This window comes from Haliaeetus albicilla, chromosome 18, assembly GCF_947461875.1.
Source record: "Haliaeetus albicilla chromosome 18, bHalAlb1.1, whole genome shotgun sequence".
NCBI lineage: Eukaryota > Metazoa > Chordata > Aves > Accipitriformes > Accipitridae > Haliaeetus > Haliaeetus albicilla.
The window spans coordinates 16952467-16974760 of NC_091500.1; the positions used below are offsets into that span (position 1 = coordinate 16952467).

Below are 22294 nucleotides of genomic sequence, written 5' to 3' on the forward strand. Positions count from 1 at the left end.
TAGTGGGGCCTGGGCGCTGTCGGAGGAGGCCTTCGCCCGGCTGTTGCGGTCCTTGAGGTGCCGGCGGCGGCGCTGGGAGGAAGGGGCTGACGCCAAGCGTCCCCCGGAGGCGGGGGAGGGGAGCGGGCAAACGGCCGCTTGCTGCCGCCTGCTGCGACGGGGGCCGCGCTCCTGCCGTCCACCAGCCCCCCGGGGTTCGGCCTCTCGCCCTTCTGTGGGAAGAGGGTTTACCGGTTTATCATTGATCGGGTTATCGTTTGGGGATAGAGGTATCGAACGGGAAGGAGATAGAACAAAACGCGGGATGCGGTGCTACCCGGCCTAGCTTCTCCGCGCCTCGTATTAAAAAAGCTTGCGAAGTAGCGAGTGTTGAGCTGTGCCTTCCTCAGAGACGACCGGCAGAACCAGCGGATTTGCCTGCGTTCTAGCAGCAGCCCCTCCGTGCTGGTGGCTGGAAGGAGCCCCGAGGGACGTGGGTGTGCAGGGTACCGCGGTGCCTTGCTGCACCCCTTGTGGCTGAGGGTGGCTTTTGGTCTGCCAGGGACCAGGTGTTTGCTTCATGGCCAACACAGCAGCGGTCTGGGGACTTGTAGTCCAGCACTGCATCGCAGGTCCAAGCTTCCCCTTATGCGTCTTCCATTATTTTCTGCAGTGTGAGCTGTCTTCCTCCTTTGTGCTCTTTCTTTCATCTGCTCAAAATTTCTGAAGCTTTGTAATTAAAATATTCTCTGAAGCTGGGAAATAGGGTTTCAGCACTTCCTGACTGGGAGCCAGCATCCTGCTTCTGGACACTGGCTGGCCAAATGTTAAGTGCAGCAAGTGAAGTAGTAGGGTGGATAGAGGAAAAAACGTTTCTGGAATACTCTCAGAACTCCCAGTAACTCAGTTCTAAGGCAGTACATGTAACATGCTTTTTGCTTTAAGTTTCAGGAACATGTTAAGTAGTAATGGTTTCTCCTAGAAGTATTACAATTAGTAGTTCTTCAGAAGCAGGGGTTTGGGGGTTCATCTTTTTTTAAATGGGAGCATAATCTCTGGAGGAGGGATTGCATTGGATGCACTTTGTAGGGCACTTAGGTTGTAGTTACAAATAAAAATAATCTAATGCTTTTAAGTGGGAATATACATTTTAAATTTTGTCTTGCCTCTAAATCTGTATCTTTATACGCATTAGAAACTGACCTTTGCAATAGTCTGTAAACTGGGTGGCAGGATTTTTTTGATTAATCAAAAGGATGGAGAAGTTTTAGCAGAGAGCTTGAGGGACCTTTCCCAGTCACACATGAAGAGCACCAGAGGAACATTCCTACTTCCATTCTCAGAGTCCTTCACAAGTTTCCAGTTTTTGTCCACTTTGGATACAGTCCCTCTGCTGTTTGCCAGGAACTCCTTCTCTTGATGATATGACAGCTTTAATTTTTATTTTTCCTACCTAGAATATCTTCCTTGATCCAATTATGAAAAAATGTTTAGAAAAGGAAAAAAACGACACAGCAGCAGCAGCTCACAAAGCAGTGAAATCAGTACTAAAAGCAAGGTAAGTTGAATTTGGTATATACTCTGTTTATGGAAGCACAAGTTGACAGTTCAGTGGTTTGCTTGCACTGATGGTAGGATGTGATTTCCATAAAATGCCATGTTGCACTAGGAGAACTTCCTACTTCTACTATTCCTCAGGTTGTTTTATGAGAGTTAAAAAACCCTATTCGTTATAAAGCCCTTGTATTCTGAGATGAATGCTTGATTGCTTCCATAGTGAAGCCCACAAACACAAGAGTTTCTGGCAGCACATAGTAAGGTTTGGAGGAAAATGTAGTATGTTTGTTCTGTGCTAATATTGTCTTTAAGAAGGTGCCTGGTGCTAGGTACCAGGAATGAGTTTATTCTTCAGTACTAGTTGGTTACTCAGTATCTCTAAAAAGTATTCTTCATTTTGAATAATGTGTCCATTTTGTCTGATAGGTTTTGGAATGATCAGTTGAATATTCTGGATTTTCCAAGGTGCCGTTTCACTTCCCTTGCACTGCTATGTTATTTCAAGCATTGGTGACAAGCATATAGTTGTCAATTTCTTCAAGTTAAGATGCAGTACCAGAAAAGTCTGGACATAACCTTAAGGTTCATTTTCTCTTTTTCTTTTATTTCCTCCTCCTTTCAAAATATTTGTGGACTTCTCAGGGGTTCCTGCTGAATTTGTATCAGTCTAATCTACAATGAGGCAGAAAGATAACTTCAGGAAAGAAATAGGTGGTGGTGTTTTTTTCTCCCCATTTTGCAGTGCTGCTTAAGTAATTAGAACATAAACACTAGTTTGTGTAAAAAAAAAAGAGTTTAGGCAGGGCATATAAAAGTGAATTGTTACTATGTTCTCAGTAACTTTCTGATGATATGAATTTTTTTCTTAGTCTGTAGATTCCAGTCTTGGGGGACTTTCCAGGTCTAGTACTGTGGCTAGTCTAGATACCGACTCCACAAAAAGTTCAGGTATGTAATCAGAGTTTGAGCAGATAAGGAACAGTATTAACTTTATGTGTGTTTGTATAAAAGAGCAGAAAATGGAAAAGGTTAAAGTATGTATTTTCAATAATTGTGAGTGAATCTGTTAGCCTGTTGACTAATTCATGCATAGCTCTAGGTTTTTAAAGTATTATTAATGGTTCATTTAGGATTAAGTCACTGTTTTCGAAGTGAAGTGTCTGAGTAAGAAAAACTTAGTTGCATTACCAGTCTGTTACACAGCCTAAATCTGGTATAATCTTCTGGAAGCTATGTTTCCTGCTTTTGTGAGTTTACGTTTGCACTGAAATAATGGAAGTAAGATTTAATTTTACTTCTTCTTGCTCAACAGATGACAGCGCATCACTGTTGGACCAAACAGTTCATTTAAAACAAATATATATATAAAAGTAGAACCAGCTTTTCTATCTTTTCTGATTCAAGGTTGTTAACTCCAAATTTTAATTAGTATAAACAGTGTTGTATTATGGATTCATACGAAACTGTTGCCTTTACCAAGGGCTGTTCTGAATCAACCCAGGACAGTTCATTAAAGAGAGGAATTAATATACTGTGGTAAGGTTAAGTGTTTGATGAAAGTCTGCAAAAATTATGGAATTTAGTAAGTTAGCCTCATTAACACCAATTAGAATAGCATTACTGTTCTGGAATTCTTCAGAATTGCTTTGGTTTATTTTGTTGCAGGACAAAGCAATAGTAATTCTGATACTTGTGCAGAATTCAGAGTTAAATATGTTGGTGCCATTGAAAAATTGAACTATAATGAGAGCAAAAGTCTGGAAGGGCCATTGGACTTGATAAATTACATAGATGTTGCACAGGTAAGTGGGTTACAAAAGACAATACCAGCAACGTCAGAACATCTTAAGCTTAGGTATATTTCTTTCATATTATCATGAGATCTAACATATTTCTTTGTAAATTTTAGACTTAGTAGAATAAAATAGCTTACTTTAAAAAACATTAAGCTATGAATCTCAAAACCTGTCACGCTCAATTCCATCCTATTGAGCAACTGGAGAAGATGCATCCAAAAAGCTGTTCTGAAGAAGCAGGCTCAGAGCAAAGGCCCTTTTGATGAGTCACTACTGAACAAGTATCCCAACTGAAAGTTGTTAATATTGTCTTCAGCACTGCTAGGATTAGTAACCAGGAAAGAATATCTCCTCCAGATTTCCTCAGTACTGTAGAGGTTTTCCCATAGAGGAAAATGTCAAGTTTCTGCTTACAATCACTTATGAACCTCTGACCAAAGAACCTGAATAATATTTGGGTCACCCTTGCCAAACTGTGGTTGCTTATGCTTATTTTTGTGCTAAAAGCCGTAACTGGTCGTTGCCATTAGGTAGCTGATCATTTGTAGCTTTAAAAGCACAGAATGTCTGTTTATCTTACAGCAACTTGACATTTCAAGTATCTGAATATATGCTAAAACTATTTTTACAGCACAATTACAAAATTGCTGCCAGTGTGGAACATAGATCACCCAGGGTCAGCGCATCATGACAGGGCATGCATTATTTTTCAGCCCATCTGATTTGACCAGAGTACCAAACTCTCCCCTGAGATGATAAATTTATTTCTGGAATCATGTAATATTTAGAATTAGAATAGACTAGACTATTCCAGTTGGAGGGCACCTACAACGGTCATCTAGTCCAACTGCCTGACCACTTCAGGGCTGACCAAAAGTTAAAGCGTGTTGTTAAGGGCATTGTCCAAATGCCTCTTGAATGCTGACAGGCTTGGGGCATCGATCACCGCTCTAGGAAGCCTGTTCCAGTGTTTGACCACCCTCTTGGTAAAGAAATGCTTCCTGATGTCCAGTCTAAGCCTCTGAGCCTCCCCTGAATGTATCTCACATAATGTTAAGAGATTGGATGAGTGCAAGAGTCGCAGGCAGACTTCACACAGCAAGATACAAGCAGGGTTAGTGATGTTTCTGATCCAGTGGACTAAAGTACACATAAACCCATTTTCTATTATGTATCTGTTGTTCATGTTCTTCTGTCTGCACTAAAGGCTTTTGTTTGTTTCCCTCCAAAGCAAGACGGAAAGTTACCTTTTGTTCCAGGTGAAGAGGAGTTTATTATGGGAGTTTCCAAATATGGCATTAAAGTTTCAACATCTGATCAGTATGTAAGTGATTTGCAGCAAACTGTCTTTTTGGTGAGAGTTGAAAAGTGCTTTTACTTATTTCTCTGATAGATGATCTGTGTGACCAAAATGTCACTTCTGGCTTTAAGCAAAAGTTAAACAAACGAACAAAAAAGCTCTGACAGCTTCGTGTCGGATCTCCTCAGGGCTGTCTGTATTTTCCTGGTTGGATTGGTTGGATTTATGACAAAAGTCTATTCCTTTTGAGATAGAGCACCAGACAAAAGGCAAGCAAGCCTTTATGCTCTTTGGGCACATCTTCCTTCCTCTGTGGCTGTTCTGCCATTCTCTCACATGGAGAAGTAGCATGACTGTGGTGGCCAAGACCACAGGTTCCTCAGCCTGAGTTAGTAATGCAATTCCTGCTGATGTTATTGTCAAGAGGAAAAAACAAAGGATGTTTTTTTCAAGAATACCTGAGTTGTCTTCCTCTTTAAAGTTCCAGCCTTGCACTCCTAATTCAAGAGTGGGAGTTCATGATTCCACTTTATTGATCAAGCATATTTTTTGTTTGCATCATTTCCTACGTGTAGTTTATTTTCCTTTAGCACACTTCAAGTAGCTCTTTTGCTAAAAATAAAAATCCAGTCTCTTCCCCAGGGCCCTCCAGTTGCCTTTGTGTAGCTTTGTATTGCAGCCATGTGGTTTCCTTCTGGTTGCCCTCAGAGCCCCAGATACCATAAATACTTGGCCTTGTGAAGTCATGACCCATCAACAACCCAGCAATGCCTCTTCATAAAAGCTTTGAGAATGAGGAAAGTGAATAGCATTGCTCAATAGCTGAATACTCTGAAGGGAGCCAAAAAGTTTCATTTGGTCCCTTCAGAAAATAAAACACTTGTTTCTAATGCCTGGGAGGAAGTGTCGTAGTTGTTACTCAAACTTTGAATTCTTTTGGGTTCTGTTCTTACTGTGCTCCTAAATTCTTAATTCTCATTAAGAATATAGGTTACACTATTATTTAAATTCTTTTGTACTTTGATAAAGATCAAATAGGTAATTTTAAGACTTTTATCCATCATTCTTCTGTCTTCAAGCTGAAAGCATGCACAAGCTGATAAAGCTGCCTGTGATTAAGCTAGCTTGCACTGGCATTTTATTGCATTGCATTCTGTTTCCCAAATTCTGGCTTTTTGCATCTGTGTCACTGTTGACATTTAATTTGTCCTTGTGTTAGTCCACCTAACTCTTTTCATAGAGTTCCAAGATGAAAAGGTTTTCTCTGCATTTGTACAAAGAATTCAGTCTTTTATGACTTTGGGGGAAAGGTGAGAGTTCTGTGATTTGTAGATACCTTTGCAGGTGAATAGGCAGCTATTTATTTCAGATGCCAAAAAAGAGAATGATTGCAGGATACAAAATTTTTCCTCATGGATTTCAGCCAACATTTGAGAAATTATTTATTTCATTAGTGACTGAAATATGTACAGATATGTAATTCACTCATACACTTCTGGTGTTTGTGGATGCAACCACTAGAAACCAAAGGCGAAGCATTTATAGAAGTCACACTGAGGCTTTGGCCTTCTTCACATTCCGATTGTGTGTATTTGTACGTTATATATATGTACATACACCTATGGCACAGTGTGTCCATCTGCCATCTCATTTTTCTCTCAGCTGCAGAATCCCCTCATAGCCACATACTGTAACAAGGGCAGGAAATTAATTTAAGGGGGACTGTGTACTTTAAAGAATGCTATCCTTCCTTCTTTTAGTGACAATCTACATGCACATTAGCACTGTAGCAAGTTCCAAGCAAGTAACTTTAAGAAGTTACAAGTAATTTGGACGGAAATCTTGGCATCTTTCCTTGATCCAGTAAGTCCCACATCAGCTCCAACTGCCTTCTGTGTGGTATGGTAGTTAGTGATGGTATGAATAATTGTGAGCAATTGCTGAGTGAATGTCAGGGATGGAGATCAGCAAGGTGATCTCAGGAGCTCTGGTAGAGGGCTCTCCCTTGAGGGTTTCATAGCAGGCATCAAGCTCGCTGTCCATTTTTACAGCTTCTCTATCAAAGTGGACATTTCTTCAGACCCTTCAGCTCTTGATAGGGACAAGGTGTTCAATGCTATGAACATAGAAAAAGAGCTGTCTTGAAGTCATAAGACCCAAGAAGTGGTATGACTGGAATAAACCAGATGAATATTAATGGTTAGGTGGGATGGCTTGAGAAGAAAGGCTTTGTGTAGCATAGGTCTGCAGAGACCTTGTATGGGGCATCAGCCACTCCTTTTGTGGAATGGCCAAGATCAGAACTGTTGGGACTATGGTGAAACCCTGCAACTGCGGTGCAGAGCAGCAAGTTTCCCAGGCTAGATCTCTGCAAGAGTCAGGACCCATGCTGTGGCTCAGGCCACATGGCTACCACACCCCCACACCCCTCCTGCCCCAAAGCAACTAACCTTGTCCATACCCTCTTCTGGGAACAGTTTCTTGCCTGTACCCTTCCCGGAACTGAGATGGGACTGTCTGGAAAAATACTGGAAAAGTAATAGTTGTTTTAAGTTACCTCTGTGCCAGAGGTAGAGTGTACTGCCTGTCCTACTCACAGAGGGCAAGTGAGGATAGGTGGGAAACGAATGTGTGTTTTTTTAGTATGGGCAGTAATATAGTCCACATATGAATGCAATTCTAATATAGAAGCAAAAATTAAAGCTAAAATTGTGTTAAACTACCACTTATTTTTTTAAATCTTGACTAAACTCTCCATTAAAAAATTATAAGTTTACCAAGGAATACTTTTCTTTTGTAAATAAATCTGAAGTATTCTTTTGTGAGAGAATCAAAACAGGTGGAAAACTGAAATAGCTGTTGCACTGTTCCAGAGTAACTTTTATTTGCCACATGGTTTCAGGATGTGTTACATAGGCATGCTCTCTATTTAATTGTACGGATGGTCTGCTATGATGATGGTCTGGGAGCAGGAAAAAGTTTACTGGCTTTGAAGACAACAGATGCAGCCTCTGAAGAATGCAGCCTCTGGGTATATCAGTGCAATAGTTTGGTAAGAGTTTATGTTTATAGTATTTAATTTAGGTATCAGTATTTTGATTGTAAAGGGAGATTCTAGGCCCTTGTGAAGGCTTTTTGGCAGAAGGGGGATTGCTCAGTTAAAACGAAAGAGTATAAATGTGCCCTGGCTGAGGAGGGGAGAAAAGCCCTGCTGACTGCATTTGATCAGCTTTGAGGAAAAATACCTACATTCCCTAAAATTGCCAGTGAAAGTACATGCCTGAGAAAGCTCTTTGCAATCTAAAGACTAGTATTGTAGCTGCCAAGTACAATCCTCCGTTTGTATTTTCAAAGACAAAAATCTCTTAAGATCGGACAGAGCAGGGAGGGATTGAGTAACAATTCTGGTAGTAGAGCATGCATGCATATTCATAAGCAAGGGAAGTGATCCCTTCTTACGAGTAGGAGAATTCATTGTCAAGGTGCTATGATGTGACACACACCCTTAGCAGCACTGGGGGAACACACAAACTGACTTTCTGAATGCTAGTGTCATGCTGTGTTGAAAGCTAACAACTCTGACTTGTTTCAAAAGAGCTCATTTAAAACAGCTTCCCACATGTCACTGCAGACCACAGAAATCAAATTAAATCTCACTTGTGCTACTCCATTTTGCATGTCTCTGCCAAAAGAATGATAAAGGTCACATTCTCCTTTAAATGAGTTTTGAGACGCTCAGAAGTTCTTCAGAAAGTGTTAATGTGAATGTTTGGATTTTTTTAGGAACAAGCACAAGCTATTTGCAAAGTGTTATCTACAGCCTTTGATTCAGTTCTAATGTCGGAGAAGTCCTGATTTTCTTCAGCAGCACGTGACTGTGTAGTACAAGAGGCCTTTGTGTGAGGAGGGAATGGGGCTCCTTTGTGATACCACAGACTAGCAGTAGCTACATACAACCTTGCACATGGTACTTTGTCATTCCCCACCCATCATGACTTGAAGAAATTATTCCATCTTCAGTTTCCAAGACAACACAGAATTTTATATTTAACATGAATTTTTTTCCTAAATCATGTTTTGTATATTAATGTCAATATTGTAGAAATGTAAAATAAAACTGACACTTCTATCTCTTTGTCTGAAAAACAATTTGTTAATATAGACTTCAGTATTGCTTAGCCTAGGTATTAGAACAAAACAAGAGCAAAGTGATAACAGGTAGTCATTTGGTGCTTTACACCTCTAATTTAATCTTAGCTGACATCTACACAGTTTGTGTTCAACTAAAAATCCATAAGATGCACCTTCTTTTTGCTCAAGTGCTACTTGTTGGTATTTCTCATTTTACACCTTGAAAAAAAGAATATTGCCTAAGCAATGCCAAGTAACAGAAGAGAAGTAGCCAAAGGGATTTTAAAAGTAGTTTTATTTTTCCAGACATTTGACTGGTTAACAAGAGTAAAATTTATTAATCATGCTCTAATTATAAATCACTGCATCCAGGACATTGAAAATAAGAGTTGATTTTAGGTTATACAATATATACAGTTGCTCTGCAACTAAACAAAATAAAAACAACTGAATTGAATATTATACATCTCATAGCATTCTAAGCTGCATTTTAAGTGTCACTTGCTCCTTTTTAAACAGTTAACACAGCAACCTAATAGTCTGTCTATTAACAGGTTTTCTGAATCACTATTTAATCAGATTTGAAAAGTTGTATGAAATATGCCAAAATTTTGGACTTAAAATTCTTAATTTTATATTATAAATAGATATCTACAGGCTCTAGAATTTCTTTTTCCTCTGCCAGAGGAGCAGACTTTGAGAAACATGGAAAATCTAGGGATAAATTTTGCTTAGCCACTCTTTATTGGTCCTCAAGAATTTGTCTGTCTGCACTGCTAGTGCTGTTAAGTTGTATTCTACAAGTTTCCTAGTTTCTAAGTGACCAGTGAACAAGGCTGTGACATTTTAAAGTGTATTCCTCTTCTAGCAGAACTCAAGGAAAATTTGCATCATTGTTTAACTTTATGAGTTGTTACATACACTATAAGATTCTGTGTTAAAAATACTGTACATTAGGAGATCTGTGCAAAATAATATGCCCATTTACTCTCTATCAGGGATAGAAACATACAAAATAGTGTTGCAAACTGAACATATCAGTAAGTGAATAAACTGTAGTGCTAAACTATTAATCTATCATTTTACTGGGAACTTTGAAAATACAGACTAATTTGCTTCAACTTGCAACAAAAATATCTTGAAACATTCCAGTTTGTTCCCCATTTATTACTGCAGCAACAGCATCTAGGAAATGAAAGTTATGCATATACTTGGCTGTACCCACACATTTGAGAGGCTATCAGCCAACTGTACCATTTAGGAAAGGCGATACAAGGTAAGATCAGTTTTGCTCTTCCAGCACTAACACAATGTGATATTTCTCCAAATAAGCATATATATGGTGGTGGCCTATTTTCCATTCCGTTCAATATGAAATGGCGAATTTAAACACCATTTGTCAGAAATTCAAAGTTCTCTTGATAAATCTAGAGATAAAATATTCACGAAACGTGATCAAAGCCAATGTGACCTAGTCATTGATTTTTCTTATCCTATGCCATCAGTTGTTTCCTGTAGCATAAGCAAAACCTGGTACAATTTCACAATATACAAACATCAAAACGACGTCAGATTTGTGTTGGTGTTTTGTATTCCATCAACCAACTGGGAACTACCCATGGCCTAGCCTTTGTTCACAAATTAGTAAAACAAATTTAACAACAGTGTAGCTACCATATATGTGGGTATATTATATAAATACAGAGTGAGTGAGCAAACTATCATTGTTTGCAATGTAGTGGCACACAAATTTTATAGAACAGAACATAACATGGTGTACTTGTGAGGTGTCAGATACCTTATTGACCAAGGATAATTATCTAAATGTTCCACCAATATGTTCTCTCTGTGAACACATTGCTGTATGATTTAAGAAAATTCAAGAATTTAAAAACAAAGTCTAAATGCTATATAATGAGACGAGTAAGAAATGCTCTGCAATCCATCATTATAGTTAAGTACATTTCAGGAAGTGCAGTTTTCATATCCTTGAGTTAATGTAGTAACTCATTAATATTGCCATAGTTTAGTTAACCAGCAGTAGTCACATTAAATGACCAAAATGGATGTAACATACATAAAGAACATTGAAAAAACAGGTTCTACACACATGCAGCATAGAAAAATGAAACAGTCTCAAGCTCACAAAATTAGAACTAGAACGTTCAACGACTAACACAGATTTCAGATAACTTTAAGCAAATATCTACATCCATTCTGAAAGAAAGAAGTTTCTCCTGTGGTAAACTGAAATACTTTTTTACTTTTACCTGGCCAAAGACACCCGATTAAAATTGTTTCTTCTGTAATTGTTGACATTCTGGATGACAACCAGTATGGCAAGATGCTAAACAGTCCAATTTAGAACTACGCAGCAGCTTGCATGTTTTGGTTCCAACACTTCAAATGGTATCGAGAATTGGATAAATTCACTGCCCTGTTAGACGCACACAATTTCTTTGACTGGGGAAGCAACACTGAACTGTGGTATTGTCATATTACAAAAGGGAGAATAAAATTACAGTGAATTGATGGAAAAGAACATTCATAATGTTGTGATGTTCATACACATATGATTTTGATTGTTAAAGCTTTTAAGTTCACCTTGAAAAATACAGGAAGAGCTGTTTTTTTAAAGTGTGAACTGCTCATGAGAAGTTTTCACATAGAAAAAAAGTTTTAGAAGTCCCAAAATCAGAATGATGGCAATAAAAAAGTAAGCTACAGTACCTAGGACTTGAGCAGTGCTCTAGCAAGGTGTCTGCAGATAGGTAGATGAAATGCAATAGAGTAAAACTTATTTCTGTGACCGCTGGAAACGAGCAATGTCTTCACTTATCAGTAGCAATTTAGTCAACAATAAAGTGCACAAATGATACAGGGAAAGCTCCTTTCCGACTGGGATCTCCATCAATATGACCAATCTGAAAGAGTCCAGATATTTTTCAAATTAATCTCAAAATGGCATTTCAGTATCACCAAAATGAATACCAGCGACCTTCCTGCCTGTAGTACAAGCCTCTCCTTACATCTTTTCTACGGTAGTGGTGTTTTAATTTTGTGAACAGGAATTCAGTCCTACAGGGTGCATTTGTTTTTCAGCTATAGACTTTTTTTTTTCCTTCAAATTCCAATGTTTTATCCAGTTCTTTGAAAGTAACACCTCTTAATGCAGTATCACTGCTGCACCATTTCAGTGCATTCTGTAATGCCTGGCAGCCCATATTCTGCCTCTGTTAAGTTGCTTCTGCTTCCCCCTCTTAACAATCACTGAAAGGCAAAAGGATGGATCAAGCTTCAACAGTTTTGGCTTTTACATAAATCTATTTGTGTTTATACAGCATTATTGTCAATTTAGATGCAATTGGAAGTTCTATTCTTTGCTAGCTAACAAAGGCAACTGTTTTCATGCACAACAATTTCCCAAGACTTTGCTTTAGCTGATAAGACTCTGGAATGTAAACAGTTGAGATGGTTTCCCAGCTCAAATAGACCATTTCTCAATCTCAGTCAGCTGAAGAATTAGGACAATACAAAGCTGTCCTCTGAGGCACACCACACAGCATCTGAAATAGCAGCAGATTCTTAAATTGTTGACACCCCTCAAGAATTTATTGAATCACACAGACCATGTTCCCTGTATATTGTGAACCCTACTAATCAGATTTAGCTTTTCTCATTTAGAAAAAAAAAAAAGTTTGAGGTTTGATTTTTTTGAACAAAATAAATTTCTGGAATCAGGTTTACATGAGATGAAACTTTTCTTGTTATCTAGAAACCCAGCTGGGGATCTTCTGAAGTCAGTGTCAACCTCTAGATCTCATTTATTTCTTTCAAAGCATATTGATAGAAAATGCAGAATACTCACCCACCACTCCTGATCTTCTTCACCATCGACTACAATAATATCTCCCTCTGAAAAAGTTAACTCATCTGGGTTATCTGCTACACAATTGTAAATTGCTTTTACTCTCTTCGGTTTAGTTTTTGACTGAAATATAAAAACAAGTAAATGTAAATAATACAGCGCGGAAGAGACAAAACAGACTTGGAGCTGATCTAAAGAAAGCTTCAGAACTGCTTCCAACTGTTATTTTCCATAGGTTAGAGTTCAGCTGCATATTTTATGCTGGGTGCTCATGCTTCAGGTTGAATTTGGCAGCATCCAAAGCCTTTTGGAACCACTGCACCATCAACATGGGCCAGGTTTCCCTTAGCAAGCTTCCACTTTGGCTTATCCAAACCCGTCTTCAGAGCTCTATATCATCATCATATATCGTAGTGAGTACGATTTTATTCAGAAGACAGGGTGATCAAGATCAAGTGGTATGGAGCAAGTGTAACAGCAGCAGCATTACCAAAAAGAGGCTTGAGCCACCTGCCAATACACCCCTTCTTAATTTGCTAAAATCATTTCAGGAGTGTACAGACCCTCCAAAACATCCTCTGCCTCTCTGTAGTGTTTTGAGGACTGCAAGTGACAGAGCGGTTTGGCAATTCTTCCAGTAAGAAAGTTTAGTAAGGAGTTGCAATATTCCAATATTGCAGTGGGACTCTAATCCTAGTTGTGTTCTATTTGAAGTGATGCCAAAATTGTTTTGCTCTGGTATCACAGTATCCACCATCCTAATCTCACACCTCTCCTGGTGCAACCTGGCCTACTGCTCCTTGTTCTCTGTTGCAGACCAACAATAATGCTACCTACATAGCGTTTCCATGCAAGGAGTGGAGAGGCACAGGACCTGGAGGCAGAGCATAAGCTTTCTACCAGGAGTCCACCCTTCTCGCCGGTTTGCCCAGCCATAGCCAGCAAAAATCTCTCCTTTCTACCCTAAGATGCCAGAGCAGAGCTGTAAATGCCATTTAGGTCAAGAGATGTCTGTTAATGCAGTGGGTGTTTGGGACAGAGGCTCCAGATGGTATAAGGAAAAGAATCACCATCCTAGAGTCCCCCAGGGACTGGTCCCAGTCTCTAGTTAGGTCAGCCATGGAGCAGGAAGCTTGTAAGAGGAGAAGAGACTCCATTCACAAGTCTACTTCTCTCCACCAGCAAAATGCTCTGCTGTGGACAGTACTGCCCAACAGCCTCTTAATGTGCCATTTTGTTAGAGCTGAGCGCCATGCAGAAAAAGGGGGATGTGGATGGGGAAGGAAGGAGGTAGCATGATCACTATGCTCCTCTGTAAGCATCCATTTGCATTTTAGTATAGAAAACCTGACCTGCCCAGACCAGGCATATCCTTAGGCTCTATCCGTGGGGCACACCCCTGTGAGCTGGCAGCCTTGCACTGCATCATAGCAATTTTGCCAGATGCTCCATCTCAGTCAAGTTACAGTTTGAACCACAAACACCTTTTAGGTCAAGAGGGAAAAGCTTCATGTCAGTACAACAGTGATATAATCACTAACTTCAAAGTGCAGTAATTACAGGTATTTCTTGTTCTTTAGAAGGCAAGGAAATTAAAATAGATACCATTCCCAGAAGACTAAAATCTTCCAGGAAAGTTTCCCACATATCTACAATATGGTTTAAAAAATCTAACATATACATTAAGGAAAAAAAAAAGCATCAGGAATTTCCATCTGAAAAACAGGCTATTGGGCAAATGCACTATATAGGAGACAAGCCACTGGCTACATGGGCATGTACAACCAGACCTCTTTTTTCTTTACTCAAGGAGCACTTCTGCAATAATTTCCTAAATCTGGGCTGGCCTCTGGATTCTCTGGCAGGGTAAAGATTTAGCAAAAAAGGCTGGAGTATAAGGCTAAATGGAGCAATTTAGCCAAAGTACTTTAGCTAGACTGATCTAGCTAGACCTCTTTAGCTGAGGGGCCCCTGACTAAACCTCAGCTAAGATGCTTTAGCTAGACTGATTTAGCTAAAGCACCTTAAATAGCACACACTCCCTGAGCCAGGTTTCCCTTACTTCTCTGTCCTATGACAGAAGAAAATCATCCAGCTAATTTTCTCAGTCTCACAAAATTCACCCTACTGAAGCCCTCGAGACTTCTCGAGAGTCAGATTTGTTCTTCCTATTATGTGCAATTAATATTAAACAGTGGAGAGACTGACTGTTCCTAGAAACTACCCAGGATAGCCCATTCACTCATAACTAAAGCAATTTGTCCTATAAAACAAAAAAAGGAGAGATAGAGAAACTACTACAACTTTAATTTATACAGAAAGCCAGGTAAGGAGCTGTTTCAGAACCAAGGGATGTGTTGAAAGGATGTAGCCAGTGCTCACACCTGAATCCCAGAACACACAACAGAAATTGTGATCAGGGTCCAACAGCTTGACAAAGTAAATACGGCAGTTCCCTCGGATCATGTAAGCAAAAGGGATAGATTCCATTTTACGCTACTTAGACCATTTAATTTTATTGTGGCCTAAACCATGAAAGTTATTTTGATGCAAGACAGACAGTAACTTGGTTGAACAAGAGTAGGGGAGGCAAAAAACCAGAAGATTTCATACTCCCAACTAATGCAAGATGAACTCCAGATATCTCTGTGGCTTTTCAGCATTATCAGATGAGAAACAGCTAATAGGAGTTCTAAGGGCTCAAGACAAATGTGCAAGGCTACGCACACAAACACACTGAGGTCTGTCCTGGAGAGTTACTATTTCAGTAGACATGGTTAAGGAAAAAGGGATGAAGGGAGAGAGACAGAGGACTGAAAAAGGCAGGTCTTTTTGTTACAGCCCTTTAATAAGACAATCGCAGAGCCAGGAACAGCATGTCTCCTACCTCTCAGTTTATTATTTACCTACTGAACCACACTCCTACACAGAATGTAAAGCATGAAGCAGCCCAGACCTAGTCACATACAGCATCTCAGAAGGTATGGACTCTCTATATCATGATTTTCTTACTGCAGAGAAATACTGTCATGATCAAGCATATGGATGTTTTATGTCTATCACACAAGAGAGCAACATAAAATTGGAGCAAGGACGAAAGACCTAGCTGAACTACACAATGTACAGCTCAGCTGACATCTGGAAATACATCCCTTTAACTACACCAGTGTAAGAATAGAGGTATTGACACTAATATGTGTTACCATTCACAGTCCTAGATTATAAATAATAAATAAGAGTATAAAAAGGCCACACAATTGGATCAAGAGTCCATTTAAATCCAGTATCTCTTTTCTAACAGCCACTGTAAGGCTGGGGAAGGGAGGAGAAGAAGAATACACAATACTTCCAGCCTTCCCCTTCACCCTTCAATCACCTTCTGGTCAGGGATGTCTCAAGTCAGATGTGGTTTCTGTGTACTTACCAAGAGATTTCCCTCCTGCCACCCAGTGAATGCATGATGAAGAGATGCAAAGAGAACGAACTGCATAAAGAACCAATTTCTTTCGTTTTGAGCTTGACTCCTACTAGTCTTGTCTGAAGCCATTTGATCTACCAATGTAAACAACTCTATCTACTCCCATTATAAAGTAAGCACAAAAGCTCCCTTATTACTTACTTCGCTCAAGTTTAAGAATGAAGTTACATATGATCTACAAGTGACTCGCTCACCAAGCTTGACTAACTTATGAAACTTACCTACCTTCAGTAAGTCACGCCATACATTCTGTGGATTGTGTTGGTCACATTTGGACACAAGCAAAGAATCCATACTTCTTTTTCTTTGGTTTCTCTTTGGTTTTTTTTAGCTTTTTTTTTTTTTTTTAAATTTTAAAATCACATACTATCATATAGGAAATGCAAGAAAAGCAAAGTTTTCATAAATACTTAGGACATGTCATGCACATGTTTAACACAGGATACAGGCTTTGTATTTTTCATGATTCTCACACTTTCTCCATAACAGGATATACTACTATGTCAACAGTGTGTTTGATAGAATATGGAAGATTTAATAAAATCAAACCCCAGACTGTCTACTTACGATTTGTGATTTCCTTGGCATTGGTGCTGGTGGCTGGATATGTGCCAAAATATTTGTTGTAGAACCAGTCTGTGTTACTGGAATTTCGCACACAGAAGATGACTCTCCTGCTGCTAAGGTAAGTAAAACAAGTAAATTTTAGGCATGCTTTAAAAAAAAGTAACAGTGATGATACAAATTGAAACCAAATTAATTTTTCTTTAAAGGATACAAATTATTTTATATCCCATGAGTATTTCATTTTTTAATGGTTCTTTCTAAATAACTAAACAGAATTTTTCTATCCTTTTCCTTATCAAAAAAGGTTTCTTCTCCAAAGACAACTACCTAAGACCTTCAATACTGTGGATATGCTAAAAGAGAAAAAAGCCTATAAAACAGATGAGAGCAGAACCAAATATCCCATTTCCCCATTCACTCACTACAGACTCTGTGCTTTTAGAACCCTGCTTTCCTAGTAAAGACCATCGTTATCAAGATGCTGTATACTTCACAGGAGACTCCTGACACAGATGGCAAATAGTCATTAGTAAATTCCCCTTGGGTATATCAAGGGGAAATAAAAAAGAATCACAGTAAGAACCTATGAACATAATATATACAATGGAAGGGGAAACTGGGCAGGAGAAATTCCACTACAACCACCACAGAATCCACACAAACTTTACTTTGGACATTTTATTGAGATGACATTATTGTAATATCGCAAAGTAGTAGTTACTTTGAACAATGAAAAGTGCAGAATGAATAATGAACTCTGAATAATGAAGTCTGTTCATTATAATGAAAAAAGCAATATCAATTTGCAATTTAATTAAATGTGACACTATATGAGCTTTAGATTTTCAAACTAGAAACACATTTTTCTATTCTAAAATGTGTGTCTATTACCTTGTTTATGACACATGCAAACAAGAGAGTAAACTAACTAAAGTTTTCATAATGCATCCTTTGTTTGAGTGGGGTTTAGTTGAGGTTAGGAAAGCTAAAGCCCAACTGGAATTAAATCTTGCAAGGGATGCCAAAGACAACACGAAGGGCTTCTATAAATACGCAGATATCAAAAGGAAAATTAGGGAAAACATGGGCTCGTTGCTGAGTGGATGGGGATCTGGTTACACAGGACATGGAACAGGCTGAGGTACTGAATGCCGCCTTCTCCTCAGCCTTTACTAGCAAGACAGGTCTTCAGGAATCCTGGGTGCCAGAGACCTGGGGAAAATTTGGAGCAAGGAAGTGCAAAATCCTGCACCTGGGGACAAACAAGCCCATGCACCAATATATGCTAGTGGCCACCCAGCTGGAAAGCAGGACCAGAGGCAATGGGCACAAACCAAAAAACAGGAGGTGCTGCCTGAACATCAGGAAACACGTTGTTACTGTGAGGGTGATCCAGCACTGGCACAGGTTGCCCAGGGAGGCTGTGGAGTCTCCATCTTTCAAGATACTCAAAAGCCATCTGAACATGGTCTTGGGCACCTGGCTTTTGGTGGCCCGGCTTGAGCAGAGGGGTTGGGCCAGATAACTTCCAGAGGTCCCTCTCAACATCAACCATTCTGTGATTCTGTTTCTTATTGCATGGCCCCATTATTTACATTAATTGGCCCACAACTCTGTTCATGCAGAAGAGCTTGAGGCATCAGGGCCTACACAGTCAAGAAGAGAAACAATAATAATGCTGGTACTGACTGTATTTAGATGCGTAAGGTAAATACCCCCCCCCCCCTTAGGCTGTTTTAATGATAGCTTAATTACAATAAAATACATCTTTAAATCACCATTACCGGTTTGTTGTAGAGACCCAAGTCCTCTGGACTGCCCTTTGTTAGTTAAGCCAGACGACTTCTCAGTCCTGTACAGAAAGTTAGAAATTCATCCATTTAAGAACAAACAAAAACTTGAAATGCAACAACACAGAGTATTTTTCAAATTATAAAATTCTTGTCATGTCTTCAGTATATTCTGGTAACAGCTATTTGGCTTTTTAAAAATACTACTTTGCTTCTGTATTTTTGATTACACCAATCGTAAGTTGCATTTAATTTAAAAAGGTAAGGCAGAAGAATAACATAGGTTCAATTACTGCAATTTGTGTAGTGCAGATTTTCTTTTCCTAAGTTCTGAAATTCCTTTCACTGCTATTTTAAAATTCTGTGTTAAAATTATGTATCCTTATTAGTCTGTACATTACAGCAAGCTTCAGCAAGTTGCTTCTCCCTTTTACTTAGTATGGTATACTCAATCAAAGGACAAAAAAGGGAGCTCAAAGGTCAAAGGTTGTTTACCTCTTTAATTCACAAAGGATCAACCATATATATTATTTCTCACATATACATATACATGTCCCTGTATCTTATAACTATCTAAGTTTGTATAGGATGTACTCTGTCAAATTTTCAGTGTCAGAGAATCCAAAAACTTCTCAGACAAGTTACTATGATATTTCCCTATGCTTACTTTTGGAAAGCTTTCCCTAGTGTCTAACTAAATTATTCTTGCTAAAACTTAAACAAAAGTCTTCTTTTTTAGAGCCATCATGAGATGTAAAAAGGAATGGCATAATCCAACACTTTGTACATATTTGAAGACGTGTATCTATGCTACAATTTCTTTTTCAGAAAATGTAAGAGAATCTTATTTCTTCCAAACTTTTCTTACAGGTTGTCTTTTCTAGACTTCTCATTACCTTACTGGTCTCCCCTGGTTTCTGCCTCACTATTTTGTACCTTTATTTTACTGCAATGCCCCAAACTGAACACAGTAGTCCAGCTGAGGCATTACTGATGTGGAGTCAATTGGAAGGATTAATTTACATGGTTTGCGGGCTACAATCAAACAATACTATTTCTCTTTGACTCTTCCACAACGGCATGAGTCGTCTGACTTACTTTTATTTATGATTCACTATGTCCTTGTAGATCCTTCTCTTAAGGACTTGTGCTTAACCATACTCTGCTGTTCTCCATGCTTCGTTTTTGTAGTTGATTGTTCTTAAGTAGTAAGTGTTGCTTACTGAATAACACCACTCTTCTCCCTTGACCACTACTCCAGTTTCTCAAGGCTGCTTTGGATATAATCCTGTCTTCCAGTACACTTGTCCCTCCTAACTGTTTCCTGCAAATTTAAAACTGGTATTTTCTGTTCCACATCTCTCTACTCCTGCCATGAATGAAAATATTGAATGGAACTGAACCCACAGAAGGCATGTGAACAATAAATGGCACGATCAGACATAAGACCCCATTTTATCTTCTTCATTATTAGATGAGAATTAGAAAGGGATTATTCTTTGTGGCTTCTTATTTCCATCATGGCTAAGCATTCTGTAGATATTCCGCAAGTCATACAATCTTAAATCACTGGGCTGTCTTGTTTTTACTGTGTGAATCCTTGCAATCTGCTCCCTTAGTGTCTGCCTTTTGTTCATTCCCATACTCTAGAACACATAATTGGCAAAAATATGCATGCTTTATAGATGACTTGCATGTTATATACCATAAAATTGAAAAGTTACTAACAAATATGAAATATATAAAATACTAAAATGACATCAATTACCCAGGAATAGGCTTTCTTTGAGAGATTCTACTAGGAGGTTGTGGGGGCAGTGGTGGTGGGGTTGGCTTAGTTTGTGCAGGAGGTGGTTGCTGTTTAGATTGCTGGTTCAAAGCTTCAATAATGCTGGCTGTCTTTGCCACTGGAGGCGGTGGTGCTGGAGAAAGCACATCTATGGAAGAAAGTTAGACAGTGAAATTAATTAAATTTCTATTTACCATTTTGTTTCTTGGGTTCTCATCCACAGGTTTTGCCATTACAGGATTTACCCCCATCCAAGAAAAATGCTTTACTAATGTACTCAATAACTTGAACAGAAAGCAATCCCCCCCATTGGAAGGAGACCTCTTTGGAAAGAGGTCTACCTTTTGTTTCACCTAGTCAAGGTCCGAGAGCTCACAGGTACTTCAATTCATGCCAGCATTAAAGCACAAGCAAAGAAAATTCTTACCGAAGTCAGTCATATTCTTGAAAATAGTAGCTCAGAACGTATGTAATAAAGTGCTAATATTGTTTGCTCAATCAAGGCCTTCAGTTTGTGTTTTACAGAGAAGTAACTGAGTGAATAATATCTAAGAAATTTTATTTAGAGGAACGTCTTTTCTTAAAATCCTGTTACGATTAACATCTAACTTCACATTAGGTTTAGCAATTAATTAAAATTTCTACTGAATTCTTGAAACCACCACAACAGCAGCTGGCAATGCATTAAAACATCTTTTTGCATTCCTACGGTTCACAAGAACCAAGCACAATGCAGAGACATAGCCCCAGACCTACATGTAACACTCATCTTTACAAATAGTGAGAAATGCAGCATTGAAACTATATATACAAAGTGAAGAGCTCTTTAGCTCTAGTAATAGATAGTATTTCCTGTTGACCTTGCACTACACTGTAGAGTCCTCACTGGAACATCAGAGAAGACAGTTCATACAAAGTTACTGGATGGGAACGATAGGCCAAAGCTACAGTCACCAAAAGAGGAAGTATGAGTTGTGGAAATGGAAAAATAAGCCAACTATGATTAGATACAGCATAAGGGAAAACAGGGGAAAGTGGAAACATACTTGTAGATGTTACACGCAATGGCGGCACAGGGGGATGAATAGCTGGTGGATCTGATGAAGACCTCTGCCTGCTTATACTTTCCACTCCTAAAGAATTTGTCTTCCACATTGCATTAGATGAAGAAATTGTCTGAATACCACTGCCAAGAACTGAAGGCTGAACTAAAAAGAGAGGAAAATACTGTATTATTATTATTGCTTACCCTAAGCACAAAGTGTTAATATTCACACCCGTGCTTTTAAAAATGGTGCAGCTAGACCACTATATTCAGCAATAGGAACCACTGCCATCCTGCTGGAATGCCAGAGCAGAGATCAAGAGTCTGGTGTAAAAAATTACACAAAAGTTTCTGGGTGAAGTCTTACTAACACTTTATCTAAGTAAAATTTGTCTCCGGTCGTTACTTTAAAATATGTCGATGCTTGAAAAAGCAGAAATTTCTCAACAAGATGACAGAAGGCACATCTTGCTACCTTCTTTAATCCCTGACTGATAGCTGTAATCTTCTCAGGTACTGCACGAAAAGGACCTCACTCTCGAGTGACCATTAGCAGACTTTGCTAACTCAAAGTGAAACATCAGGTTTGACTTGGAATTGACATAAAACTGTAATTCTGAATTTCACCCAAGCAAAAAACTATAATAACTACTCATGAAACAGTTACAAAGTAGGACTTCTTTGGGGCCTCCTAAACGACTCCATTCTTATGCTGACGAGCTGCCTGCCCATTTCATAAAAACACACTACAGATTTTCTTCATAATGCCAATATTTAGCACATATCATGCCACTTCTCTCTACTCAGCACATGAGCATCATATTAAGAAAAGATGAAACAGAGTAAGGTATGAATAAATACTAGGTTGCAGGGAAAAGCATAAAAGGCTCAGAAGACTTGGAGAACAGCCTAAAGCTAAGAGGATAAAAGAGTAACGATACACCTTAAGCATAACATCAACAACATCAGCAATCAACAAGAAGCTAAGATTGAT

The 22294-nt window shown here is 38.9% G+C and overlaps 2 protein-coding genes across 14 annotated transcripts in view; one reads left to right on the forward strand and one right to left on the reverse strand.

Annotated features, from left to right (window-relative positions):
- The window catches only part of ITGB1BP1 (integrin subunit beta 1 binding protein 1), a 143594-nt gene that overhangs the window by 107 nt on the left and 121193 nt on the right, over nt 1-22294 (forward strand). The window contains exons 1-7 of one of the 9 annotated variants that reach the window (XM_069805838.1): nt 4-106; nt 1440-1537; nt 2406-2484; nt 3202-3338; nt 4564-4656; nt 7535-7684; nt 8416-8591. In XM_069805838.1, coding sequence (XP_069661939.1) covers nt 1466-1537; nt 2406-2484; nt 3202-3338; nt 4564-4656; nt 7535-7684; nt 8416-8487 — 603 coding nt within the window. In that variant the 5' untranslated portion in view covers nt 4-106; nt 1440-1465 and the 3' untranslated portion in view covers nt 8488-8591. The other 8 variants (XM_069805840.1, XM_069805839.1, XM_069805837.1 and 5 more) reach the window with 8 other exon arrangements.
- ASAP2 (ArfGAP with SH3 domain, ankyrin repeat and PH domain 2) overlaps nt 9042-22294 on the reverse strand; it is a 93126-nt gene continuing 79873 nt past the window's right edge. For 3 of the 5 annotated variants that reach the window (XM_069805826.1, XM_069805828.1, XM_069805829.1), the window contains exons 23-28: nt 21302-21463; nt 20235-20403; nt 18461-18528; nt 16677-16789; nt 12632-12754; nt 9042-11687 (exon numbers count right to left, since the gene is read on the reverse strand). In XM_069805826.1, coding sequence (XP_069661927.1) covers nt 11613-11687; nt 12632-12754; nt 16677-16789; nt 18461-18528; nt 20235-20403; nt 21302-21463 — 710 coding nt within the window. In that variant the 3' untranslated portion in view covers nt 9042-11612. The remainder of the gene's footprint in view (nt 11688-12631; nt 12755-16676; nt 16790-18460; nt 18529-20234; nt 20404-21301; nt 21464-22294) is intronic. The other 2 variants (XM_069805827.1, XM_069805830.1) reach the window with 2 other exon arrangements.